We start from the raw sequence: 12,492 nt of genomic DNA, 5'->3' as shown, positions 1-12,492 counted from the left end.
CCCTGAAGGCCAAGGTCTATGATGTATGATACTAAAAGATGGTTTTCCGCTAACATGAGTCTCACATGCCATTCTATTAACATGCAAACCCCCTTATATGTTTACTTAACCACACATGCAAACCGCTTTCTGAACACGTACCTCCAGGCTGAGGAAGCCCACTTCGTGTGCCGCCGTGACTCGAGGCGAGGGCTCGAACCACTCGCAGGATTTCCCCAGGAGGTTGCGCAGCGTCCTGACTGAGGACACGGTGACTGAGCCGGAGCAGCGAGCCAGAATCAGCACCACGTCGCTCCACCAGCTCACATCCTCCAGCGGGTAGTACTGCTCCTTATCTAGGACAGGAAACATAAGTTTTACAAATGTGCATATTCACCAGGGAAATGTGGTCAAACTTGTATTTGACATTGTTTTGTGCCCTTTTGAGATTCTATTTTGTGTTCTACATTAACATTTTAGAATTGGCTTCCTTCCTTCACATGTGGGCATATTCATCACTTGTCATCCACGAGATGAAGACTCGCACAGATTATTGCTTACACAAGCTGCCACTGCTGTCATTACAACTGGCCCAAAACTGTCCAAAAAAAAGGGACTGTAAATCTGCCTAAAGAGGCGTACACACACAAACACACACACACACACACACAGCACAGAGACACACACTCAGAAGCTTGGATACTTTGAAGAAGGAAAATATTTTCTGGCCTTGGATGTGTGTCTAAATAACTGTATAATTCAGAGAATAGTCAAAGATCATTCAATTGTATCCACAGTGTGTCAGCAACAAAGTCGGCTTTCTTTAGCCCTTCAGGCCAAAGTACCTTTTATTTTCTTCCTTCTCTCCAGCGATGTCTTCCACTCTGGGTTGATCTCATCAAATCCTGGCTGCGGGCAGGACCGAAGGATGATGGGACCAAAGAGGAAAAGAGGAAAAGAAGAAGGAGAAGGATAAGGAGGTGGGGTGAAATTAATCTTCTAACCCTGTTTACACGTGAAGCACGCACACGCAACAGCTCTGCAGGCTCAGACCAGGCGATAAAGAGGAACACACATACATCGGCAATACATTGTGCAAATATAAGTTGTGTTTAAGCTACCTCACTGAATATCTAACGGAAGTGCACACAATGCCTCTCTACCCACTCAGACTTGGGCCAGAGAGAGATTACATTAATACCTTCAGTCGAGCATCTGGCAAAATAATGCCAGCACACGACTGCAATGCTCACAGGTTTAGTCAACAAAATCATGCATACATTCTCACCACACACAGATAAACAGCTTAGAGGTTTACCTGTTGATCTTGGCTCCATGTGGCCCTCTGTTTGAGGGAGGGGACGTCCCACAGAGAGAGGCGACCCGAGAAGTGGATGACAGCGAGCAGGGCGCCGTCGGGGCTCAGGCTCATGCGGAAAACACCATCCTGGACAAAAAAATAGGCACACAGACAATTTTTGGGAGAAATTCTTCCTATTAAATAATTGAGATACTGAAAAAAAAAAAAAAAAAGAGGGATGGGGTACCTTTTCATCTCCTTGTCTGGCAAAGAATCTGAAACTGGGGATCTTGAAGAAACCTCTCTTCTGATTCTAATAGATGCAGATAAGAAATGACAATAATTAGTGTGTGTGTGTGTGTGTGTGTGTGTGTGTGTGTGTGTGTGTGTGTGTGTGTGTGTGTGTGTGTGTGTGTGTGTGTGTGTGTGTGTGTCGTGTCCTCACCGCACTGACATCGTCCTCGTAGCTAGTGACCTGCTTGTAGTGTGGCGAGCCAGACAAAGTCCTCCAGGCTGTTATCCCATAGCAGGAGGCCTTGGATGTGCAATCATCCCCCGACTCACAGCCTCCCACCAGCAGCAATCTGACCAGCACACAAATACACACACACACACACTCATTGCTATCACCTCCAAGATTGTGCCCCTGACGGATCAATTATCTTTGCATAACAAGGACAGCGAATTAATTTGGTCACTGTGAGGTCATCCTTCAGCCTGGGTTGAAGCCAGGTATATCTGTAGAGTTTCCCCCACTACTGTAGCCATTTAGCTAAACTGTGGATTAAAAAGTTATTCATGAGAAGTAAAAGGGTGGTTGGAATCAATGTTTTTATGGCAGGAACAATACCACAATGACCACAGTGATCTGTGAGCCTGTGTTTGCAGTTAAAAATGCTATGGTGGTTAGGAACTCGGGGGGAAAACAGTGCTTTCCAGCTCAACACTGCCCCCTGGTGCAGAGAAGGTAAATGTTTAGTAAGAAACAAAAGCTGAGCGTGAGGTTATCAACTGATAGCAGACTCATGTTTATGTTAAGATAGTAGCTCATGATACAAGCCACTTTGTATGTATACTAAGGTTTTCCTTAAACAGATGTTCAATCACTTGTCACATCCCTTGGCACATCTGCAGACACATGAGTATATAACCTCTGATAATGAAAAGATCATAGTGTTTAAATGCACATCTGGAAACATTTATGAGTATTTATAATGCCATCTGTGCATCACGGAATTTAAAACTGTCACTGTTGTATAGCTACTGCTTGAGCCTTAACAAGTTATATATTTATTATTATTCAGTATTCAGCTGCTGAAATCATTTTTTCATATTATTTTTCAGCTTCTCACCTCGCCTTTCCCTTACTTCTATCCTATTCTCTCTGTTGCTGACCCAGTTTTTACACAGGGATCATTAAAGTTTCATCTCATCTATCAGCTGGCAAACACTTGACAGTAGCTGCCAAAATCTATTAAGCTGCCAAACCAAGCTTCACCGGCCAAACTAAATCTGGTTAGTGCAAACCGGGAGAGCATTGTGAAAACAGTGAGGTCGCGGGTGTGAGCCAGACATAATTAACCCGAAACTTTGAATGCTACGTGGATTGGAGGGCCAAGGGAATTTTAGACGGCTATAGTTGATTCCTGCAGGTATTGCATTAAAGTGATTGGCTCATTTATTCTTGAGTAAGCCAATTGGCACTATTCCATAATGTAACATCTTATGCCTGGGCAATAATGTCTGCATAAAATCCTTGTATTTCTACATCCTTTTCCGATGTTACAAACTGATATTCAGAGTACATATTTTAATGTGTACCAACTTTTTTGAAAGAAAAAATAAAGCTTTAGTAAAAAGTTAACTGCAATGCAGTAAAATCCCGCTAAGTTGTAGCACGGCGATCAATATACTACATATTTACGAGCATATTGACGACATGTTGCCCCTAGATGTCAAATGATGAAAGTGTTTGAAATCACACTGATTTTTAAGATTTATCATCATCTGCAACGGGTTTAATGGATGAGTGTTGATTCAAAGGATTTATAAGGATGTCTGCAGATGCTTTAATATAAATGTATGCACAACATTCTTGATGAAACACTGTTGTAATAGAAGTGGGCTCCAAATGAGGAGGCCACAAGAGAAAATAAATTCACTAATAGTGTCAAGTTAAGGCTACAGGCATTAATTACGCTGTCATTGATGGATTTAAAAGGGAAATCTAGACAAAAATGCAAAAGGGGCTCATTTTCAGATGTAATATTAGCATTTTGTGCTTCTATAGTGACATGTTTAAATGTTTTAATGTTCAAAAAGTGTTTTATTTTTTTCGCAAGCTGCAGCTGCAGCACCTCTTTTTACCCATTGTTTGAGCCATGTCTGCTCTGATTGGTTAGCTGGCTGGCTCTGTTGTGATTGATCAACCGCTTAGGTTTGTCCTGCCCCTTAGCCGAATACGTACAATGTATTGGAGTGCTAGCCAATAGAAGCGCAAGTGATACACAGCAATGTCCCCATGTTACAAAAGTAAACAAAGGAATCCAATCGAGGCGTTACAGGCTTAGATGTGTTTTATAAAACCTTATAAAACCTTATCAAACACATCCAAGAAAGGGCAAACCGAAAAAGCATAATAGGGCCCCTTTAAAAATGGGTGAAGGATTGTTGGCAACAAACATACCGGTGTCCAGGGTGGTAAATAGCCGAGGTGATTCCGTGGGAGAAGTGAGAGGAGAAACTGAAGCTGTGGTTCTCTTGGAAGTTCTGATTGGTTCCCACACTGAAAGAGAAAAATAAGAAAGAGACGGAGGGAGAGAGAAGATAATCACATGACATGTCGACAATAATTTAACTCTGGCACATAAACAATCAGAACATGAACACTCATGTGCAAAGTGTTAATGGTGCGACAAAGCAGTTTTAGCCATGATGACAGAGCAATTTCAAATCCCGGATGCAATTTCAAATGAGACATTGCAAAATATATAATCTAATTTAAGTGCACAATCTAAATTAGATTTGTATTAGAGCAGATGTCATGTAATTTGTGTGGACATATCTCATTGGGGAAAAGTTTCCCTGCAATGTAAACGGTACGGAGAAGGAGAAAGTGGGTGGAGAAAAGGAACAGGGAAAGCAAACGCATATTTCAGACGTGTAGCCGTTTATGCCGCAGTAAAGCGTGTGTGTGTGTGTGAGCACACGTACAGAAATATTGGCATGGGGCTCGAAAAGAGAGAGTAAAAAATATGGCTGTCGAGGCTCTGCCATAATTCTGAAATTGTAATTCAAAGTGTTTATGTGAAAATATTGAAATGCAGTCACGTGAAGAGGGGTGATAGAAGATCCATTCAGAAAATGAATCTCTAAAAACAAGCCAGCATTTTCAGAGTAAATCCGGAGCGAATATCTCACATTTTAATTACCTCCTCACACACACATACACACACCCTGGTGGCTTCAAAAGCAGCTAACACCATTTATCTGCCTGTAATAGAATAGTAAATCATCATTTTCAAACATCCCTGGTCACGCAGAAGTCACGGCAAGTCGTCTGATCAAGATTCAACACACACTCGCACAATCTCCTCCCGTGTGTTGGAGTGTGAGCGCACCGAGGCTGTGACAGCCGCAATCATACAGAGTGAAATGGGAAATCTCTGAAATAATGCCATATTAAATAATGCTAAATTAAAAAAGGGACGGTATGGGCAGCCACGAGGAAAAGCACACACGCAGGTTCGCAAGCACAAACTCAGATGTCATTAATCTAATAATCAAAATGTGTATTTGGATTGGCCAGTGGGGGAATTGGTATGCAAAGAGAGGAATCGCTAACGTTTACATATAGACAAGCATAAAGCATCAAGTCTTACCATAAATGGGTACAATGTCCTTTAAAAGGTTGGGGTATATAGTAGATGCATTTGAATCAGATGGTAAAGCAGATAAGATAAGGGGGCAGCGAGATAAGGATGAATTTACGTGTGCCTAATGCTGAAACTATGCAGTTAAAACGTTTAAATTATGTAACTGAAACAGTTCAAGTTGTAGCTGAAGTCTGTTTCAAATACTGAAAACAATGGCAGTACTGAAAGAGGTTTTGGTGCAGGAAGGTTAAGGGGAAGCAGTGAAAGGAGCTGCAGTATGAGGCAAAGTGCTGGGGTTTAAGTGTATAAACTGAAGAAGATGATAGGTGAAGTGTTGGCTAAAGTGTAAACACTGTAAGCATGAGGACAACATTTCTTGATAACAGTTTGAAGGGAAACACAGGAGACCTGAAAGTGTACGCATCAAGTAAGGTTGAAATGGCAATTGAAGAGAAAGATGAACAGTCGAAATGTAAGTTCCCACTCTTTGGGGCTGTGTGCTCTCTCCGACATATTGTATGTGCACAGACTTTTAAAGCAACGCTCCTGTCTGTGTGGGAACTTATCTACAGAAATACACAGGAAGAAGAGAGACGTTTTATGTCACAAATGTACAGTACATGTTTCATTTTTTACTTCCTCTTTCTTATTTAGTTGGAATGCTGTTAACAGCTGTTATTATATGGTTTAGTTGAATACTCGATTCTGATTGGTCAATTCAGAAGACGTGACACATTGTTAATCCAGAACAGACAGACCGCTGTCAAGGATTTATTGACCGTTGTTACATCTGCACAAAGAAGTCCGTTCGATTGAACTGTATAAAGTTTGGCCGAAAAGCAAACTTTTCTAACTGACAAGACAAGAGCGACAAGAAAACAGCGGAGAAGTAACGGGCAGAAACCCTTTTTTTTACGCAGCGGTCCAGACATAAACATCAAACGGCGACACATATTCAGTGTGCAGTTCCTTTGGCATTAGGGCAGGGATATCTAGATACTTTCCAAGGTTTGACATAATGAATTGTGCTACTTTTAAAGCAAGCAGCGATGTTTTCAAATCTGTAATCAAAAAGCTCCTCAAAAACGCTATCGAAGCAGTTCCTGACGTTACTACGTTAGTTCAAACAGTAACAACGTACTATTTGTTTTAGCGGATGCATGTCAATTTAAATCAATACATACAACTATTTTATCAATAAAATCATTTTCTAAATCCATAATGCATTTCAATTAATATTGGGAGTCATGTCGTTACTTTGTTGAGAATGTGGCCATGTAATAAGCGGGATAATGTGCAGCAACTTGATCATTATGGGGAAAAGAACACCGACAGGCTGATCAGGAGCCCGACGCGAAGCGGAGCCTGTGACACGGGTTTCACCCATCATCCAAACCCATCAATTTTAGTAAATATTGTCCCCTTGAAACCGTTACTGAACTGATTTGGGATATTTGTACTTTGATAACTATTAATCTCCCCTTCAATGTTGACCATATTCTGGATCTTCTTGGGGATCCTTCAAATCCCGCCAAATTATGTGTGACGTAATTGCGGGTCAAGCGCTCCAGCTGCACCGTTCCGGATCCCAGCATCTGCATGCAAACGCACGACGGCGCACACAGCAGCAAGCTCAGACAGCGATGATGACAGTTTAATTGTGAACGTGTCTGATAGCTCATATGAGGCTGAAGGATTCGGTTTATATTTTATCTGTTAGAAGTTTAGGAATTAGGTGCGTCAATATGGGCGATAATACGGTCATGTAGCCAATGGTGGACTGGGACTAAAAATCAGCCCGGGACTCTCGACCGGCCCACTTCGGTACCGCTAGTAAATTGTCAACGGGGGGAGTGGGGGATGTGCTAGTGACTTATCCGCCACTGCACCCAGCCCTGCCCACGTACTGTAAACTGTCAACGGGGGGAGCCTCGCTGCGGGGAAACGGTGGACCCAGTGTCCCAATCGGAGTGGGCATAATAATAATAATAATAATAATAATAATAATAAGTGCATTTTATCCATTAATTCCCCCAACATTGTGGTAAAAAAAAAAACACGTTTAATCCATGTTGGTGTACTACAACTACAAAAAGCATCGTTTTTTTTTTTTTTTTTTTAAAGGAGTTTTACTTTCTTAGCAGAAGCAATATGATTTTTTTAAAGTCAATAACAACATTTAAATGAATACTGGGAGTCAAGTCGTTTGTGTGTTTAGCATGCGAAGGGACCTTGATCATCCTGAAGGGTGTGCTCGCTGCACATTACCCCTTAAATAACAGTTAGAATATTCTGTACTTTTATTTAAAATTGGAAGATGAATACACATTCCTGAATGGGTGTCTATTTGAGCTGCGTAACAGAAGAATCTACAGAAATTAGATCGAAATAAAGAAGTATTTTTGGTGTTTTAATCCAAGATAATTCTAGAAAAGTGAAATTCATTTATTTTTGTTTAGTTAGGATAATGTAACGGAGAAGGTGATTTGAGAACTCTGTTATTTTAAGGTGTATGAGTGAAGCACTTTTGTCTCTCACCTGACCAGGTAACTCTTGAGCCCGCCCCCGTACGTGATAACGAGCAGCTCGGCCGACCAATGGGCGCTGCCTGTGTACTCCAGGAAGATCAGGCCTGCCACTGCACAACTGAAATCCCCGGGAAAACTCACCGACTGACAAGGAGATAAAATAAAAAGGAGAGTCAACAACAGTGTGAAAGTTACCGATGTAAATTATAGAGAAAATCAAAAAACTAAAGAAATGTGTCTTTACTTACTAATTATCTATCAGTTTGTGCCCTCACAAAGTTGTTACAAGGACACACAACAAAGATGTGTCACATCAATGGCAATTGAAAGAAAATGATGCAACAGGGAAGGCAGGGAACAAAATATAAGACACCAAAAAAGTGAAAGAGAGATGGGGATGTAGGGAAGCAAATTTTACTTTTTTTCATGCTAGCTACTCTGTCAAATTGACTTTTTTATCATCCCCTCCAGAAATAGCAGAATGTCACCGGTGTGTGCACTTAACAGTGACAAACAAGAGGAACAGAGGTGGGGGGGTGCTGGTGGAAGTGCGCAGACACACATACTGTAGGGAAGAGTGTCAGCGCTCATCATCTCTGACAAGGCGGATAGAGGAGCAGAAAGAATGATGGATGGAAATGGAGGAACGATAATATTCAGCACACAGAGGACATTCAAGTAAGAGGGGATGGCAGAGCTACTCAGAGACAGACATGTGAGAATAAGACAAATGCTCGAGGAGGATAGGAGAGGAGGATCTAGGGAAGAAGAATTAAAGAGAGAAGTTGATGAAGATGGAGAAGAAAAGATTGGGACAGTATGAGCAAAGAAGAAGAAAGAGATGAGAAGAAGCATCAGACACATGAAAGAAAAAAGCAGGCGTGACAGACAAGGAGGGCACAGAGAGACGTTTTCTTTTAAGAAAAGTGACAGGCAGGTCAAAGTGCCCAGTGAAAGTGTGCTTCAGTGAGAACAGAACACGGCCCGACCGCTCTCTGGAGCCCAGACTATAGATGTGTGAGAGCGCATAACTATGTCACTGTAGAGTTAAATATGATGGTAGGATATCAAGCTGCATTTAACCAATTTATAATCTGATTATGTATTTTTTTAAAGAACCAGAACCAGGTCAATCATTGTTTTTCCAAAGAACAAATAAGTGGTACATTTGGACTGAAACTAATGTTATTTTTTCAATTATGGATTAATGCGACAATTATTTTCTAGATCCATTAGGCGCGTTCACACCAAGTACTTTTCCCACAAAGGTTCCTGAGAACTTAGTTCATGAGAACTCTTTTAGTTCTCATGAACTAAAGCAGATCGCGTTCACACCGAAATTAGTTCCTGGGGGAGGATTAGGCAAATGAAGCCGCTGACGTCACTTCTTCTTCTTCTTCTTCTTCTGCTTTGGGTTTAATGGCAGGCCGCAAACCACTTCACGGCGTATACTGCCACCCGAAGTCTCCGGAATTGGGGACTGACATCAGTAGAAGCTGCTGGGACTCCCAGCTGCTTCTACTGAAGCCTTCCGAGTAAATCGCCAGAACGCCGACACCTCCTCATCTCCACCGCTCCCATGTTTTATTTTGTGTTGCCATAAGTTAGTCTATCTGCGTTTGTGCGCTGGGCTAATGCTAATGCTAATAATGCTAATGCGAGGATAATAAAATGGCGGCTTCACAAAACATTTTTGGAGTTTTACGGGGCGTGGTTTGCATTCCGCCCAGCCAATCAGACATAGGAACCTTTTTCTCCCACGAAAGTCCCTGCTCTCTAGCAGGGACTGAAAAGGGGGTAAACAAGGTTCTCATTAACTAATTTAGTTCCTAGGGCTTTTTGGTGTGAACGCAACTAAATCGTAGTTCTCAGGACCCTTTGTGGGAAAAGTACTTGGTGTGAACGCGCCTATATACATTTAGATTAAATGATAGTTACATTTGCTTACAATAAAGTTTTATCTTACAAAATAAATGGATTCGTTGTTCTATAACAATTCTGTAATTGTCTGAAATTAGTGAAAAATCTCCATTCCAGTTTCTCATGTTTTTTCCGTTCCTAACCCAAAGATATTCAGTTTAATATGATATCAAGCATTAATAAGCATTCAATGTTTTGAGGGCATTTTCCCATAAAACATTACTTAAATTATTATAAAAATGGTCAGAATTATAACAATCATCATTATCAACAGCAATTACCTTTTTGTTAATTGATTAATCTAGTCATCCCAGCTCTTAGCTCTAATAAACATTATATTTAAACCAATCATCTGAGAAGAATACGATAATACTGACAAGAAATCAAGGTAATGCTGAGTTTCCATATGCTCCACCTGGCATTTCAGAAACAGGGCCAGCTTGAAAGGGGACTCTGGGGGTTTGATGACATCAAAGAGGAGGGACAGGCACGGTTACCGGAGGGATGATGAAGAGTTCGCTGCCTATGAGGTCGAAGAGGCGCACGGTTCCAGTGCTGTCGGCGTAGCCCAGCAGGGTGCAGTCGTGGCTCCATGCCGCCTTTCGCCACTGGGGGTTTGGGTCCTTTGGCACTGTGGCAGGAGAAAGAAGAAAAAAGACTTGAAAGCTCAAACAAACGGAGAAAGGGTGAGGAGAGATTCAGGGAGCCAGGGATTTTTTATTAAACCAGACAATCTGTGAATAATCCCTGGTGTTCTGAGGAGTGCCAATGATGGATACAGATGGGAGAAGAAGGATGAAGCTAATGCCATACATCAACACCGTGGGTCTAAGGACCTATCCAATTCATGTATGAAGGATAGTTAGAGTTATACATCTCAATAAATGTCTCTCAAAGACACACAGTTTCCCACCCATACTCACTGGATTAGAGATTTGTTGCAGTTTTTGCAACTAGAGAATATCCGGTCCACTCTGAAGGGATCTACTGATAGATTTTATAAGGCCTGGCAGCCATTGATCACAGACGTAGAGAAGTTCAAGCTGGATTTAACACTTTGAAGATGATTGTGTATATAGACTAGAATGTTGCTGAAATCTGGGCTACAACTATTTCTAAAGCAATATTGTAGGTGTTGTATATATTTTGTCTTTTTGTTTGTTTTGAATATATATATTTTTATTTTGTGTCTATTATGAGAACGTGTAAACTTATCTCATTTAATTTTTTGGGTGGGGGTGGGGGGTATATTTGATCAGCTTTTTGGCAGTCTGGTTGAAATGTGCACTTTTGCTCAATGACATTATATATGATTTTTCTTTATAATTAAAAAATAAAGTGTTAAAAAATTCAAAACCGCACATTTTCCCAGGCGCGCTCCCGATGAGCGGAGGGGGAGAAAGGTGGAGAGGCAGAGAGGAGGGGGGAGGGGATCATAAATCCAGCTTTTATTGAAGTATAGGCTACTGTTTTGCCAATCTGCTGGCTCAGCAGTGCTGTGAGTGTAACCATATCGCTGTGATAAAGCACATCTCCGCCTGCTGGCAATTTCTCAAGGCTTCCCTGTCATATTCCACTCTGATAGAAGGGCTGCGGCTGATCCCAGATCTGTTTTGAATACCTGCTTTTTCTTATGAGACATTAAACAGCATGAGGGAAATAGGAAAGAGTTTTATTGTACAAACATGTGCACAATGTGTTGGGCACAAGAACAATGAAGTATTCAAGATACACCCTTTTCGCATGGGCTTCTGCATTTGAGAAACAGTGTGAGGCGTAATTCTCCACCACGGGTGCCCTGTCTGCAAAGCAATAAAGTTATGAAAAGGAAGTTATCTTTTTGTTGATATCACATAACAGCGCTATTGGCGTTTATTGTATCGAATTTCTTGGCTGAGGAATGCTGCCGCAACCCCTGGTGGGCAATACTGCAAACGAATGGAGGCGTCGGATATTGTATGACTAGAATTTTAAATGAAGAACAAAAGAGAGAGGTGGGAGGCGAGACAGACATAGAGAGGGGAAGAGAATGGAAGTAAGAGAGATGCGGAATAAAAAGAGAGAGCAGGAAACAATGAGCACGGCACCCACTGAGAGGAACAATAGCTCCCCAAATGTTAAGGCCTAAGTCTCAGAAAGCACCTCGGGAAGTAGGCGATTTAACGCACTTTTGAGACTCTCGACTAAGGAGGAGCAGACAACAACATGCAGCCATTGTAGGAGGCATAGGTACCAATTGTAATCTGTTATTTTGTTGCTCTTTTCCTTCCTATTTCAATCTTTTTTTTCTATTTCACTCACACGCTACCCTCCTATTTCGCTCCCATTACGATTTGTATACAGTATGTTGTTCTGCGGCTGAGAGGGCTCCATTTCCACATAGATGGCTTTTTTCGGGAGCTGGGAAATTGGATGCTACTGTCCTGGCTTTAGTTTTTATTTTTCTTCTTTTTCTCCCAGCAATGGCGGGGGTGGAAGTTGGGGAGAATTACACTCAACGACCCAACAGAAGCCTTCTATCTAAAGCCTCACGGATGCATTTATCAGAGCTCAACACTTATGAATTATGTACGGGGGCGGGAGACGACTCCACTGTAACAGGAGCAGACAGGGAGGGAGGGGAGGGGATGGGGGGGAGAGAGAGAGAGAGAGAGAGAGAGAGAGAGAGAGAGAGAGAGAGAGAGACAGGGAGTGATACACAGGTGTGGATGCAGCAGATGCAGTCACGCACGGATGTACGAGCAGGAAAACCTACACAGTCACGCGCGCACACTCCTCCATTAAAAGAAAATGCCATTAAAAAGGCAGGATCACAGCAAAATCCATTAGGACAAATCTCCGTGAAATGAAATGAAGTAAAAGTAAAATGAAAAGGAGAGATAAAAATGGA

The 12,492-nt window shown here is 41.8% G+C and overlaps 1 protein-coding gene across 2 annotated transcripts in view; it reads right to left on the bottom strand.

Moving 5' to 3' along the window:
- Nucleotides 1-12,492, bottom strand: part of nbas (NBAS subunit of NRZ tethering complex) — a 223,581-nt gene that overhangs the window by 205,219 nt on the left and 5,870 nt on the right. For both annotated transcript variants that reach the window (XM_034076461.2, XM_034076462.2), the window contains exons 7-14: nt 10,100-10,233; nt 7,693-7,826; nt 3,966-4,064; nt 1,725-1,863; nt 1,527-1,592; nt 1,298-1,426; nt 825-888; nt 142-335 (exon numbers count right to left, since the gene is read on the bottom strand). In XM_034076461.2, the coding sequence (XP_033932352.1) occupies nt 142-335; nt 825-888; nt 1,298-1,426; nt 1,527-1,592; nt 1,725-1,863; nt 3,966-4,064; nt 7,693-7,826; nt 10,100-10,233 (959 nt within the window). The remainder of the gene's footprint in view (nt 1-141; nt 336-824; nt 889-1,297; nt 1,427-1,526; nt 1,593-1,724; nt 1,864-3,965; nt 4,065-7,692; nt 7,827-10,099; nt 10,234-12,492) is intronic.

Source organism: Pseudochaenichthys georgianus, chromosome 24, assembly GCF_902827115.2.
Source record: "Pseudochaenichthys georgianus chromosome 24, fPseGeo1.2, whole genome shotgun sequence".
Lineage (NCBI taxonomy): Eukaryota > Metazoa > Chordata > Actinopteri > Perciformes > Channichthyidae > Pseudochaenichthys > Pseudochaenichthys georgianus.
Note: the sequence above shows the minus strand (reverse complement) of the source record. Positions and strands in the feature narration are given on the sequence as shown.